General features: G+C 37.6%; 1 protein-coding gene across 2 annotated transcripts in view; it reads left to right on the forward strand.

Annotated features, from left to right (window-relative positions):
- CBLB (Cbl proto-oncogene B) overlaps positions 1–15989 on the forward strand; it is a 132074-nt gene that overhangs the window by 2392 nt on the left and 113693 nt on the right. For both annotated transcript variants that reach the window (XM_027681441.1, XM_027681442.1), the window contains exon 3: positions 8958–9208. In XM_027681441.1, coding sequence (XP_027537242.1) covers positions 8958–9208 — 251 coding nt within the window. The remainder of the gene's footprint in view (positions 1–8957; positions 9209–15989) is intronic.

Below are 15989 nucleotides of genomic sequence, written 5' to 3' on the forward strand. Positions count from 1 at the left end.
ATCATTATTATCACAAAGACTTTGTTGATATTTTTCTGTCAATGATCAGGATGCTGTTAAGAGTGAGCATCTTGTAATAAGAAATGCAAATATGAATCTCTGAAAGTAGGTGCTCTTCCTCAGTAGAAGGAAGTTTTCAGCTTGGAAACTAGGAACCTGGTTTGTTGTTGAAACCGCATGGAGAATGTATGGCTCTCATTTCCCCCTGTGTCAGGCCTTCTACAGATCTATATGGTAAGGTTGTACCCTGATTTGTTTGTGTATTGTTTGTGTATTGTCTTTAAACCCACTGCTTGGATTTGTGGATTACTTTCACTCATCCAGTATAGGATAACTGTATTTGTCATAGCCCATCAGAACAGCCAGTAAGGCCTGTTCAGTAGAAGTCACTGGAAAGGCTGGATATTGTGCTGTGCTTCCTTTTTCATTTTACTGGATAAGTGTCCTCAATTTGGATCTTTAATGTATCCTCTTTAAGCTGCCTTCAGTTAATCAAATTTTATTTCCAAATTGTATTAAAGTATACCAGACAGGATGATGTCATAATGTGAGAATGCTGTATCTTGCTGCTTGAGTTTTTAGTATTTCGTACTTATAGCGAAAGGATGTGTTTGAGCAAATTTAATATGCTAGCAAACAAATTTAAATCTCTTAGCCTTTTGTGGCAGTAGGTGCAGGAAGGTCATTTTTTCCTCTGCCTAGATCAAACCCAGGGATTAAAATCAGAAATAGAAACCAGCTTGATCAACTGTTGCTTCAAATCCCATTTCTGGAATGTGTTCTGTGACTAATTTCTGTGGTTGGTCACTGACCAAATTAATACCTAGCCAAGGCAGTAGCTCTGTCAAGTCAGTGAGGTGCCACCCATAGTGAGGTTGTGGTTTTGAGGCCTATTTTGCTTGTTGTAATAACAGTCATTATTCTTGTTTATTCTTAAACTGTAGTAGCTGTGATAACCATTGTTTTGTTGCAGTAAGGTAGCTAAAGTTTTCTCCTTTTCTAAAGGTGTTAGGGAAATGGAGAATGGAAACAAAGCAAAGCTATTATCTTGACCAAAGAGTGAAAAAAGAGCAGCCTTAAAAACTAAGGGCAGAGCTCAATAATTTCTGGTTTACCTTTCCTTCATTTCTTTGTATAATTTCTTCTTCTGGCAGGTGAGATTTTCTGTATGAATTGTTTGTTTGCAACAATAAGGGATTAACCAATACTACAAATACTGCTATCCTGTAAGAGCTATACTATGAGGGTGGTTTTATGGTGTGTATAAAAGTTCTGGCTACCTAGACACCGTGCAAACTTCTTTGTGTGGAATGGATTCTATGTCATGGTTTCAAATTGTTTGGATTTCCTCGTAATGTCTGTTTTCCATGGCCTGATGCTTTAGGTTGGAATAGGCAGAAGGTTGCAGTTTTGCTTAAGTGTCTTCTCTTTAAGCTTTTAATATGAGTTTGAAAATAACCAGGGGTTTGAAAAAGAGTTCTTTAGCAGGACAGAATGTGTGTTCCTGCTTAGAGCCTTGTTTGTAAAAGCTACTGTAAGCAATATGCTTGCAGGAAATACGAAAAAAAAATTGCTAGTAAGTAATCAGTGAATGTGTATTGTTATCTGTACATCTTATATCTGCATTTTCCTTTCTATACTTCATCCATTGAGATCTGTACATTTTTTGTTTACTGGTATGTCTTTTTTAATGTGAATTTACAATACTAACTGTATTGCTAAAGGGTCATCAGCCATTAACATCAATGTCCAGTTTCCCTGCTGCTTTTCTCATGGGTAAGCAGTAGCTTTACCATTAAGAACCAAAAATATTTTGTTTAATGCCTTTGCAATGCAAAGGATAATATTCCTTTTATGGTTTGGAAGGCTAGCCCTGTGTTTCAGTGCTAGCATTGTATGAGAAAGTTGACCATATATCTCTGGACTTGTAGCAAGCAAAGTGCTGTTTTTAAAGCTTGATGTCTATTTTAGAAAGTTCCTGTGAACAAAAAATCAGTATTATTAACAAACAACTCAAGTCTTCCTTTAAACTATGTATAAATTACGTGAGGATTTTTTTTTTTTCTGAGATTGTAAACCTTATGGTTTTTAAAACCTATAGACTAGCAGTGTGTTATTATTAGAGGATAATGGTTATGTTGAGACCAACTTTGGGAGAGAATGACTGTTATGTAAACATGGGAGTAGTTAGGTCAGTTTACTGCTTGGGCTGTTTAGAGTTGCCAGTACTATTTGTTCACACTTCAGTCCTGCGGGTTTCAAGCTGATAAAATTGTGACACATTCTGAATAGGATATTTAGAACAGGTATATTTCAGCAACTTTCAATGACTTTTCAGTACTCTTATGCACTGGGCCTGAAAATAAGTAAATTTTCTACTGTGAAGATTAACAACATTGCCTAAACTATTTGGGTACTCTGTCATGGCCCACCCAATTGCTTGACTCTGACTGGATAAATGGGGATGGCAGTTTGATTTGCTATTTAGTAATTATTCAAGAGCAAATTAGAGTGCGTGTCCAAAGCTCATACTCTTGATTTACTGAGTAAAAGCTGTGTTACCTCTGCAACTTGGTATTGTGGTTTTCTTGAAATTAACATCTTTAAGCATCTAAGTGAGTATATGAAGCGTGGTAGTTGAAACTATGTGTGCATTGGATATTCTTTGCAACGCTTTATGTGATCGTTACATTAAGTGTGGAACCCTCCGACTCAATGAGATGTCATTGTTCCAAAGGATCTAGAAAAGGCAGTCATCAGTCACAACCACGCTATTCTTCATTGTATGATCTGGTCCGGTGCCAGGACTTGAGGGAACGATGTGAAGCTGTGTTGGGAGAGGTTTAGGTTGGATATTAGGAAAAGATTCCTTTCCAGGTGCACTGGAACGGGCTCCCCAGGGACAGCACCAAGCCTGCTGGAGTTCAGGAAGTGCTTGGACAATGCTCTCGGGCATATGGTAGGATTGTTGGGGCTCTCCTATATAGGGCCAGGAGTTGGACTTTGCTAATCCTAGCGGGTCCCTTCCAACTCAGGATATTCTATGATTCTGTGGTCAAAGTTGGTAGGAACAAGCATACACTGCTTGTGGAAAAAGAATAAAATAGTAAACAGAACTGGAAGCTACTCTGTTCTAATTGGAGGATAGTAAAATTGCTCTCCGAAGTCAGCTGTCCTTGTGTGTATGTAGCATCAGGATTGTTATCACTTATACCTCCAGTATGGAAACATATGGCTCAGTTGTAGCATGGTAGTTGTTGAACAAGCACTTACTGTATTCTCAGGCAAAAAGACTGGTGATTGGGTCACCTCTACTTACATTCTGATGAGAAGGCTTCTTTTAGAAAGAAAAGCCATCTCTCTATTTTCTGTGAAAAATAAAATACATTGCAGTTAAGGGAACTTCAGGCAGGAAGAAATCTATGTTCAGACTTTGACTGTTTTCCTGGTTAGCCCCTCCTGATTAATTTTTTCAGAGTTCATTGTTAGTAGCACTGTGTTGTGGTTTTCTGCAGAGCTACCTTTGTGCTCTCTGTGGTGTGTCAAAGTGTTTTTTAATTCTTTGACAATTCTGTACAGCATGGCAGAAGGCACTCATTCGGTTGGGCAGTTTTGAAGTGTAGTTTTGGGAGTGTGTGAGCACTGATGCTCCGATTGTTCTAGTTCGTTCTGTTTAAGCGGATGTCCTACTCATTAGATACTTACTCTGTTTTAGCTGAGTTACTTTCCTTGTATTGTCTTTGACTAGCATTAGGTGTTTAAACAGGTTGTGTTAAGGCTCCTATACTTCACTTGAACAAAAGTTCTTTTGTCAAACGACTCCAGGGCTTCCAACTTTGTTTGCTTTAAAAAGTGAATAGAAAATAGTTTTCTGCAAGAAATTGTCTCCCTACAATAGGCCTCCATTACTCTCATCTTTGACGATGCTATGAAATAATGCCTTGTAGTTTGAGTCAAACATATTAAAGAATGTTGAGTAGTCGTATTTATTTTGGTTAGTGGGGGAGGAAGAGAGGAGGGAAGAGGGGGTTGATTTTTTTTCTACAAAGGAACTAGAGTAAGCTTGTCTAGAAGTTCCAGAGTTAACTGTTTCAAAATCAGTTTCTGGTAGATTAGGATAATGCCTCGGTTTTTCACAATCAGAATTGCACTCTCTTATTTCTGTGATTCTGGATTAAGTACTTGGATTTTCCCTGAGTGAGGTATTGGAAGGAGCTTAGTTTTGTCTCAGTTTACCTCAACAGGAGAGACATTTCTTACTAACTTGTTGACTGACTGCTTTTAATTTTTTTACACTGCTTGCTAAATATGTACATGCTAACTTCCAGTCAAAACAATACAAAAATCACACAGTGATATGATTCATGTCCGCTCCTAAGGTGTTGGTGAGAGTTGCTTTGTAAAGTGCAATATGGAGGTCTTTATTTTTGGAGTGTTTTTTGGTTGTTTGTTTTGTTTTGAGTTCTGTTTTCTTTTGAAGAAAGATCTTGCTAAATCTTTTGCGTCAGCAGGTGTTATTTCTTGTTGCTTACTTTTAATTGTGAACTGCTGTGGTATGTGTCAGGACATCCTCATTCTGGAAACCATATGGTTTACCAGCCATTTCTTTACAATATTACTTCCTTTCAACTAAAACCTTGTGTACTCTATAAAGTAAAGAAAGCCTTGTACTACTTCACTGGATCACTGACTTGAACTTAATGTTAGAATTTTTTTCAATTAGAATGTATAAGGCTAATTGAGGTGCAGAAGATTTTTTTGTATGACTTTCTTAAAAGTTTATTCTGAAGTTGAAGGTTCTGGTAGTGTGCTGCATTTGTCTCTGTAAATTCATCAGAAGGTGGAGCCTGGTAAACCATCTTGACCGTAGGATCCTGTTTTGATGTGTATATGTATATATACTGTATGTAATGACACTGGACTGAAGACTTTCTACAACTTCTTAAAGAGAAACTTATTTTTTTGATTTTTTTTTTAATTTTTCCTTATAACTGGATATTCTTTTTGTATAGTTGAATGGACTGACTGTTGAACATTCAGCCATCAGCATAAACAATTTGCTTTTTCCTGTTGTTTTAATATTTTAATGGTATTTCTAATATATGAAACCACTTATATTTTGCTTCTTGGCACATCTGGTCGAAAAGATAGACTTCAGGAAGATAATTAATTCTTTTTTCATGAGTTTTAAGTTAGAATAAATAAGTAATTCAAAATGTTTGCAGCCTTCTTTGCTTGTGGTGTGCTTTCATTGCTGACTTTTTCCTCTGAATAAATGTCACCATCTTTAAGCTGTTTTTTTCCCCTGTGTTTGTTGCTTCATAAAGTTGTGAGGCCTACTCAGTGATACAGATTTGTGTCACCTGTAGTTGGCTTTGTGAAGAATGTCAGTCTAGTTTCAAGTTTTGACTAAATCAGAAATTGCAGAGAACAGAAGTTCAGAGGGAAAACATCTATGCTTTTCATAAAGGTTTTCACTTCTGTGTTTGAGAGTCCAGTTCTTCTTACTCTTCTACAAAAGAAAAAGAAATTCATGTATGTCTCTGCATGGATGATTTTTCAGGTCTGTCTACACATGCAAAATTCTTTGCCTGATGTCTGAAATCTCCTTAAAGAAGTCTGTCAGCTTAACTTCAGTGTAACAAGAAAAATGTTTAATCTCCTTCCATAAGTTTCTCTTGTTAGCTCCTTTCTTGATCTTCTGGGGTGACGCCGTCATCCAGCCTTCACTTGTGCAACTCCTTTACTTGAACTGCTCTTTTAGAAGTTGTGTCTGAATCTTCAGGTCAATCCATTCACCTAAATCTCTCATTCCATCCAGGCTTTGCTGTTCTCTATGTAAAGTTCAGCTTTGCTTTTCTGACCTTGAAAGAATGCCATCCTATCCAACCCTTATTCTTTGAGAATGCTACTTCAGGCATGTCCTAAACCACGACTGGGACCCTGTTGTCCCTTTATTTATTGTGGTGACCTTATCTTTATTGCATGAAATATAAACAAGTTATTTTCACTTTCAAAGTCTCTTTGCACTTATGGATTGCAGATCCAGACTTTATTACTAGGTCAAGAGATGATTAAGTATCTTAATCTTTTACTCTTTTTTGCTTCCTTCTATCTTCTTCCTCAACTGAGGAGTTCTTTTATGAGCCACAAAATTATTTGAGACCTTGCTGTGAAACATTGCTGTTTATATCTAGAAATACCGAACTGCTAGTGTTCAGTGCCTGAACTACGCTCTAACATGTTCAACAGTGTTATGCTTATGTATTCATATTTGCCTGCTTCCCTTGGCTGTCATTTTTTTCCTACTGAGATTGTAAATTTCTCTGTGAAAAGGCTTCCTGGTGTGTTAATTTGTCTAGTAGTTGAAAGAATAGTAGCAATTACTAAAATAACAATGGATCAGTGAAATGAGGGGAGCTATTGCAAATGTCATGTCTTAAATACTGTTTTGGATAAAATGCATTTCTACAGTATTTATGAGTTTGTGCAGTTTCAGTGGTGCTGGGCTTCTTTTTAAAAACTTGTTAGTGCTTGACTTTTGTCCATTCAGAATTCTATCTCCACTTTTCTATGACCCCAGTTACCTAAGTCTGCTTGCCTGATTGTGTTTTTATGTGTATGTTTCAGAGGGTAAAAAACTATGATGTGTTTGCTTTGCTGTTTGTGGTGCCTGAAGGTCTGCTAGTGACAGCAGTCTGAAGGCAGTAAATTTGTTAATGGTTAGATCTAGAAATTGCAAGAGGGATCAACAATAGTGATAAAGCTTTGAGTTTAGAGAGGTGAGTGTTAGAGAATACAAGTTTGTTCCCCCTCCCCCAGAATTGCTCAAGACTGCACTTTTTTGAAGTTGATACATTAGAATAGGAATCTAGTTTCAGCAGTATTAAGATGTTTTTACAACCTCGTTAGTTACCTCAAAAGAATGTCAAAGTCACTAATATATAATGTGGCAATCTCCAAATGATGCCTATAAAACTTTTATACCACATGGACTTAATTTTTTTGTAAGTATTTGCATATGTACAGCTGCACGCACATGTTTAGAACGTGTCCCTCTTCAGTGTTTTAGCTGATCATAGACAGCGCAGTGCAATACCACTGAAAAACTACCTGTTAGTTTTGATCTCTCTTGCTTTCTACAACAGAACATTACAGAACAAATTATAAGAGAATTTGAGTAGCCAGGAGACAATTTTAACCTTGTAGATGTTCAGGAAACAAAAAGAGTACCCAGTAGAGACTAGATTGAAATAAAGTTGCTCAAGTAATTGAATTTTATTCTTTAGTAAGATATATAATAATCAATTAATATTTGTGCCATTTAGGAACATGAAGACTCTAAGTCCATTAAGATGATCTTGTATTTGGTTTGCATGGCAAAGTTTTAGTAATGGAGGGACTGTGGGGTGGCTTCTGTGAGAAGCTGCCAGAAGCTTCCTTCACATCTGATAAAGCCAGTGCCAGACCTGCTGCTGACCCCCATCAATGATGGTGGTAGAGCCTGTGGGATAAGGTGTTTAAGAAGGCTGGAAAAGAAGTTATTGTGCAGAAGTCAGTTGCAGGCAGGGAAGAGAGCAGTGAGAATATGTGGGAGAAACGGGTCTGGAAACACCAAGGTCAGTGCAGAAGGAGGGGGAGGAGGTGCACCAGGTGCCGGAACAGAGATTCCCCTGCAGCCCTTGGTGCAGACCATGGTGAGGCAGCTGTGCCCTGCAGCCCATGGAGGTCCACAGTGGAGAGATTCACCTGCAGCTTGTGGAGGACTTCACAATGGAGCAGGTTGATGCTTGAAGGAGGCTGTGAGACTATGGGAAACCCACGCTGGAGCAGGTTCCTGGCAGAACCTGTGGACCCGTGGAGAGAGAAGCCCGTGTTTGAGCAGGTTTGCTGGCAGGACTTGTGACCCAGCAGGGGATGCATGCTGGAGCAGCCTATTCCTGAAGGACAGTAAGCTGTGGAAGGGACCCACGCTGGAGCAGTTCATGAGGAACTGCAACTTGCAGGAAGGACTCATGTTGGAGAAGTTTGTGGAGGACTACCTCCTGTGGGAGGGGCCCCATGGTGGAGCAGGGGAGGAGTGTGAGGGGTCCTCCCACTGAAGAGAAAGGAGTGGCAGAGACAATGTGGCAGTGGCAACTGACCACAGCGCCCAGTCACCGTCCCCATATGTCACTGGGGGGAAGGAGGTCAAGAGGATAAAATTAAGCCCAGGAGGAAGGGAGTTGCTACCCTACTCTGATTTGATTGGTAATAAAATTAAGTTCCCCAAGTTGAGTCTATTTTGCCTGTGACAGTAACTGGTGAGTGATCTCTCCCTGCCCTCATCTTGACCCATGAACCTTTCGTGACATATTCTCTCCCCTCTTACACTGAGAAGGGGAATGATAGAAAAGCTTTAGTGGGCACCAAGCATCCAGCCAAGATCAAATCACCAAACCTCTAGTACGACCAGGAGCTGAAAAATAATGGGTTTAAATTCCTGTAGGTTCTAAGAAGTTGTATTGTTGGATAAAGAAAAGAGAGAACCATCAGATGACAAAGTAATTTAGAATGTCAGTTCTTGGTAGATGCTTAAACATCCATAGGTAAGTTAACTTACAGCAAACAGATCTCTATGAAAGTACTACTCTTGGCTTTAGTTGCATGCTGTTTTGATAATATACTCCTTAGCATATATTAGGCAGGCAAAGGCATTCTTACTTTAAGGGAAAACCCCCAAACTTTGTAGGTAAGTTTTTTTGCTTTTTATACATGTGACAAGATTAAGTCAAATTATGCCTCTTTTGACATTAAGAGTCTGTGTTGAGATTTCACAGAATATTAATGAAGTAGGATTTACTTCTTTGTGCCTGGAGATTGAAGGAGTATGTTACACCTATAAGTTTGAAGATGTCAGATCAGTTTTTGTCCAAACATATTTCTTGTCTTTTACATTCTCCTGTTTTTGCTTATAGGTAAGATTGTGCCAAAACCCAAAGCTTCAACTCAAAAACAGCCCACCTTACATACTTGACATTCTACCTGACACTTACCAACATTTGCGACTTATACTGAGCAAATATGATGACAACCAGAAACTCGCACAACTCAGTGAGAACGAATATTTTAAAATCTACATTGACAGTCTTATGAAAAAATCAAAACGGGCTATAAGACTCTTCAAAGAAGGAAAGGAAAGAATGTATGAAGAGCAGTCACAGGACAGGTAAGTGAAACATTTAAATATGAAGTAGATTATTGGGTCTGTCTGCATTCTTAACACTGTTGTCTGCAGCCATTGTGTTTTGACATTTTTAATTATTTAAAGAGCAGAAGCATTCATTGCTTGGATTCATTGACCCTGCAGGTCAATCAGGAATTTGCTGGATTTGTTCCACTGTATGCTCTTATCTGTCACTTTGTGACCTTTAAAACCAAGTGCATTTCCTTCATAAAACATTCATTTAATTGTAATTACTTATTCACGGGGCCCTACAGTATGTAGTTTTTCCTGTGGTAGAGAGAGTGACTGTTAACTTGGCTTGAGCTTGACCTCCCTACCCCAGTTCTTAAAACTGTGGGAGCTGTGATGGATGTTGACTTAGAGCTTTCTGAAGGGATGGAATGAAACAAAACAATATTCACATTTTTCAGATATTATGTGGTGTTAGCATAAGGTGATGATAATGCTAGTTTGGTGCTGAGAAGTTGTATCAGAAACCTAATGGATTCCTGATTTGCAGTGATTCAGTTTTAATAAAAGGAATAATGTCTGCTTTATCTGTACTCTTGGTGGTAACTGAAGAGGTTTTTAATATTTGATTTTATTACCTAATACTTTAAAAATAGTATTTCAGGAAATTCTTTGCAAAATCTACCATCTTGTTTTGGGAGGGAGGGAATATAACAGTGTTTGTGGCCATTAGTCTTTACCATGTGTTGTATAACTTTAAATCTATTCAAATAAGAGAGATGATGTTCTTTCCAGAGTCCCCTCTTTTTAAAGGAGATAGTGGGGAGTGGGAAACAAAGTGAATGGAGGATTGAATCCCTGCTCTTCTGTCTGCACCTGAGCTCTGAGGCAGGCATGGTTGCAGTATAGTTTTACAGCTGGTGAAAGGGTTGATAGAAGCAGTGAAATGTCTACATTCTTGTAAATGTCACTGCTGTTATGTTTGATTTATACATATGTTCCTTCCAGATCTTTAGCAATGATTATAGCTGTTCAGTATACTGTGGTAGTCTCCTGTGCTTGGTAGGGTGTCTGAAGTTTGCTTAACATCTAAGGAAATTTTTTTTTTTTAAGTAAGTAGAGACTGTCCAATTGGGAATATATGTAGAGAAAATGCTCCAAGATGAGCAAAATACCTTGTTTGAGCTGTTTTAGTGACAAGTACAGATCTCGATGAATGTGTTTGGTGTTTGAATTCCTAGGTACGTAAAAGAATGTTTTCGGTTTAGATGCATTCTTACCAGAACCCCTGGAAGAATTGTTCAGCATGGAGCCTGTGGCTTCTTTTTTAAGTATCCCATTTGCTGTATGTGCAGAAGTCATTGTGTTGCAAAGGAAATAAGAACTTTCTATGGTGAGGGAAATTTAACAAGTGGTTGCATTATATAAACAGATTCTACTTTGATTTACCTGTGTTGTATGAAATCCCCATTCATGTAAGGTGTTGCTTACAGTTAGCAATAAATTAAAGCCAGTTTCAGTGTCATTTTTTCAGAATATCTGCTGTTACTGCTTGAATGACTGTGCAGAAATTGTCTTAGTAATTTTATCTAGTTGTTAGAGTTGCTTTCTTCTTTCCAGTCACCCGCTTCATTTTCCTGTGTTAGGGTAACACTGGTGATATAAGGATGTCTTGTGAAGCAGACAGTTTTTGAGGAAGGTACAACTAACATTTACTGTCTTTTTATTTGAGTCATTCTTGTGACACGATTGGAGAGGAGGGATTTTAAAGCAAATCATACTAATGAAGTGCACTGAATCACAATAACTACTTCAGGCTCTCTAAATTTGTATTTCAGAAGGTGACAACTGTGTTATTTTGCCTAACTGATGGAGTTTGAAGCTTGAGGAAAGAAGGGCAATAGAAATGTTTTTCCCGTGTTCGAATTTTTAGCTGTGTTTGCTATACAATCTGCATTCTGACTGTATGTCAGAATGCTTAAACAAAAAAATTGTAAGCATTGTTTCAGCAGCTCATGCCATTCCAAGTTAAAGCTACATCTTTATGATTTCAGTGCACCCTCTTTCATCTACTGGTAGTGTTTAATCTGTATGTGTGTCCTAGTTTAAAGTTGACTGAAGGTGTACCTGTTTGCTGAGCCCTATGAGTAGGTATCTGAGCAAAAATTGAAGCAGTGCTTCAACACACTTAATCATGTTAATTCTTGGTAACTTAATAAAAGAAGTCGTTAATGTTTTTAGCTTATTTGCTTCCAAATATGCCTGCATTAATCTGAATACATTATTTGTTAGCATTATGATGCAATCATAGGAATGATCATTTAAAGATATGTTTTTGAAGATGCTTCTAAAATGAATGTCAAATTGAAATAGTCAGTTTGTAGTAGAAGTATTGGGAAATAGTCAGTTTTAAAAAAAAAGCAAGGCAAATGTTGACACCTGGACAGTTTCTATGTTTGTTTTTTTTTATTTCTGTTTTGGTTTCTGGATAGAAGGCCATCATGGAAAAGAGAAACTGGCTGTGTTTGGAAGCATTCTTTATATGTATTTGATTGGTATAATTTTAACCTATTAGCACTATTAAATAATATTTTTACTTCTATAGTGATGGTACATTTAGGAACCAGTGCACATATACATGTGATTTTATTTGTCTGATGACACCAAAGTTACTCCATTGTGAATAATTTGTCATAAATTTTAATTCTCAAAGATCCTGTGGATGAAACAAGATAGTGTGCCAATCAGATTATGTACAAATAATTGTGTACAAGAGCTTACACTGTGTTAGTGCTGCTTCTCTGCCTTGTTTCCATATCAAATACATGTCTAAGAGTAGTTGGTGCTGTTGTTCTGTACTCTATTGGATGAATCTTGCTAAGTGGAGAAAGTAGGGTTTGCAGGTTTGTTTGTTGTGTTTGAACTGGATCTGTCCTCTGGCTATGATGTCTACTATGAAATTATGTCCTCTCAGTCCTCTTGCTTAATGAAGTAGGAGATGATGGTTCAGTAAGTTCTGTAAACTGTACTAGATATAGGCTTCACAGAAGTTCCCCTATGAATGAGGTAATTTTAAGATCTTTTTGTCAGGTTTTACTTTCTAAAAGGTTATTAACCCAGGTTTATTAAAACTGCTCATTCAGGTACATCTACTCTTAAAAGGCTTTCTGTGCCTTCAAGGGTTTTGTTTTTTGTTGGACTTTTTTTTTTTTTTTTGGTTCTCTTTGTTTATTGGGAAGTAAACTAAAGCTGGAAAACATCTTTTCTGTGAAGTCCAAACTTCCTTTCTTCTTGCTGCATTCCAGAATTATGCATCCAGAAAAAGTAAAAACTTTGTAGAATGGCAGTTTTTCAGATAAATGTGTTAGCCAGGTGTAGAAATCAAGCACGTCAGTTATAATAATGAGACTAGAGGAGGAATAAAGTGGCAGTGGGGAGATTACATTTGGATTCATTCAAGATGTTGGACATGGTCTTCAGGGCTAACACAACTGCTTTTTACTAATGGAGACAAGTGGGAGGTTTCCTGTGCTTACCTGTAAATCATGTCCTTGGAAAAATACATCTTTTGATGAAATTTGTTCATTGACTGTTTTAATGTTGCATGCCTTCTGCTGTATGCACTTTATTTGAGGAGAGGTGGAAAAGTATAAAACCAGGGTGTGTAATTAACGATATCTTAAATGCTTCTCAGTTTGGCCAAAGTAAGTTGACTATTTTTAAGTGGCATTCCAGAAGTGGAAGGTAAAAAGAAAGATGAATATTTCTTAAGTAGTAGGTGGTACGTGTATGAAGGTGGCAAGAGGAGAAGAGCTGAAGTGGTTTTGGGGCCAGTGTAGAAACAGATGTGCATGCAGTGAAAGTCAGAGTCAAAGCAGTCCTTTGAGGTGATCACAAAACTACTCCTGTTTCTGTATAGAAAGTCTTACTAAATTCTCTTGTGCATCTGGCAATTTGGTGTCATGATTCAAATTGCATATTTCTAAATTGTATAACTTGTTTAAATGTTTCATCGGTGCAGAATTCTTATACTCTCTTAAGGCGTCTGAGGAGGTCTTATCTACAGTTCAAGCAATAGATCAGATTCTCCTTTGTTACTGTTCATGTTGGTAATGGGTTTATAGAGTATTCCATTTCTCTTCCTTAAGTCTGCATTGACAATTGAGATCAGTTAAGGTTCTTGAATCAAGTCCTTGAACTGGCACATCAAATTACACAGCATTCTTGGTAGAGATCTTTCTACTGCAGAAAATTATGGCATGTTCCCTCCTTATCCTGAAAATATAGACTTGATAAGAAGTTAAAACAGTTAGCATCAGGATGGGTGTCAGGTATTCCAGCTGTAATACAGTAACAGCCATTTGTACACTTCTGTCCTGTAGTAAGTGTAAGCTAGCTTACCCTACTTCTTTGAATTACCTCATGTTCTACCACAACCTTGCTATTTTATTTGTAGGAATTTAGGAAGTTTATAACTTAGCAAGCCTCACAATTTGTTTGTGTCTCCAGGCACAGGAGGTTTTGTTGATTAAAAGAAGGATCAGGAAGAGTAAAGTTTTGATTCAGGATGATTTTATTTGGACAAGTTAAGACTGTTTTGGCTGATGGTTTTCTTGTTTGACAAATAGAATGTACAGATTCACAAAAGGATGTTAGTGGCTCTTTTCATAGAGCCAGTTTTGGCTATTGGTTGACATCACACAGATAACTTGGTAATTGTCGAATAAAGTAAAAGTTATGGGCTTCTTAGAATCCTGTGAGTTGTTCCATTTTCCTAGCATGTTATGTAGTTTTTGGTCTTCAGTAAATTCTGAGCTGAACAGTTAGGCTGCACATATCATCCATCTGTTGCTTAACATGATATGTAAACCCCTCTACGTAAACTGTGTCAACACATTTTAGAGATGAAATATATTGACTGTTTAATCTTACTGAAGCTAATGGAAAGAAATCTAGTATTTGTTTTTTTTCCCCTCCTGTATTTATGTACCTGTATTTTTACATGATTCCTTCAATAGATTTTTAGGAAAGGTAGTTGCATTAATCTGCTTGAAAGTCTTCTGGAGTGTTGACTCATTGCTTAAACTCCTGTATTGTCTATAGGAAAAAGGACACTTCTCCTTCAATGTACAACCTATATTAAGGTAATTGGGAATGGAACTTGGCTACAATAAATAGCCTCTAAGAAAGAGGCTTCTTCTGAGGAAAAGAGAGCAGATGACTGATTAGGTGGGGTTGTATGGGAAGAGGAAATGCAATGAATTTTTTTTTTAAGCTTTTATGTTATGGTGAGAATTTCCAACCCCCTTTCCCCTCCTTGTTCCTTAGATGTGATATAAAACCAGATGTGAGCCAAACAGCTTTAATAAGCCCCTTGGTGTACCTGACCCACATGAGTAATTGAGCTTCAGTGCAGATTTGGTGAAGCACAAGCCATTTGCTATTTTTGGTTCTAGTCTAAATTAAACAAGAAATGTTATACAAACACACTTTTCAAACAAAGGGACTCTTGTTGCAAAGGGCAGGTGAGAATGCGTGGAGGTTACAAATGGTAAGGCGGTATTATGACAGCTTGTTCTCAACATAAATGCAAACAGCCTGTGTGACTGCAGTAGTTGTAAGGCAAAATTTAAATTTTTAGATTTTTTTTTTTTTTAATCTTCACTGCTTGGGGGACGGTGTTGCTAAATGAGAACAAAGGAAGTAATAGTAGCAGAGTTACTTAAAGGCAACTATTTATTCAGATTGCAGAGGAAGACAAGGATTTTAAAACCACAAAAGATCCTAATGAAAAAATAATGGCTTGTAAATTCTTCTAATTGATTTAGATCCTTCATCCATATCTAGTTGTGTAGAGGAGAGATATGTGCACTTTGTCTTTTACTTTTTACTCTTATAAAATCAGACAGCATTTTCTATGTTAGTGCAAGGTCTCTTTCAAACATCATCTTACAAATAATGTGGCGTTGACAGTCACATCTCACAGTTCAGCTGCTTGTGAGGGGATATACATAGTCTGAGATCCTCCTTGTTGCCCTTTTTATAACCATTTATACCTGTGAAAAGTGTACATGATAATGTTGCCAAATTTTAAGGTGCCACAGGATTTATACCCACTTTGTGCATGTGTGAAAGGTCTTGAAAAGCACAAAGTTAGGGGAATCAGTCCTGCAGACTTTTCATGTGTTACATGATAACTTCTTTTATGATAAACCTAATGACAGTTCTACTAACTGGGATTATACAGTATGACTGATGCAATACCTATACGGGCATAGTTTTCTACATGATTTCATTTCATGTAAAGTGAGCTGGGGAAAATAGGTGGTTTTCTGAAAATATAGTACTCTTGATCAGAGGGGTCTGGAAATACTCCAGTGCATTTGGCAGTGAGGATAGTAGTACCATTTCTACTCTGTAACAGCTTTTTTCACATCCCTTCACTATACTTGTCTGCAAGGTCTCTGTAGGGAACAGCTGTGCATGTGGAGGCTGGCCATGGTCACCAGCTATAAATAGAGCTATGTCCTTAGGTATGATAAAGCCCAGCTGATCTCATCAAGATAGCAACTTTAGGAACTTTTTGAAGAAGAGACAGCACTGGCTCCTGAATTTACTGTGAGGAAGGGTCCTGTAATGGACCTGAATGGATCTTTCATGACTCACTTTTGAATGCGTGGTTGATTCTTAGAAAATTTGCTCTCTGCTTCTCTGTCAGAAGTATTCTATATTCAGTGGTAAGGCATTTGTTTTAGGATGTTCTCAGCACTAGCCTGTGGGATGAAAGGTATTTACCATGCAAGAAAAAACGCAG

The sequence above is a fragment of the Neopelma chrysocephalum genome, unplaced genomic scaffold (assembly GCF_003984885.1).
Source record: "Neopelma chrysocephalum unplaced genomic scaffold, ASM398488v2 Primary Assembly neopelma1_60, whole genome shotgun sequence".
Taxonomy (NCBI): domain Eukaryota; kingdom Metazoa; phylum Chordata; class Aves; order Passeriformes; family Pipridae; genus Neopelma; species Neopelma chrysocephalum.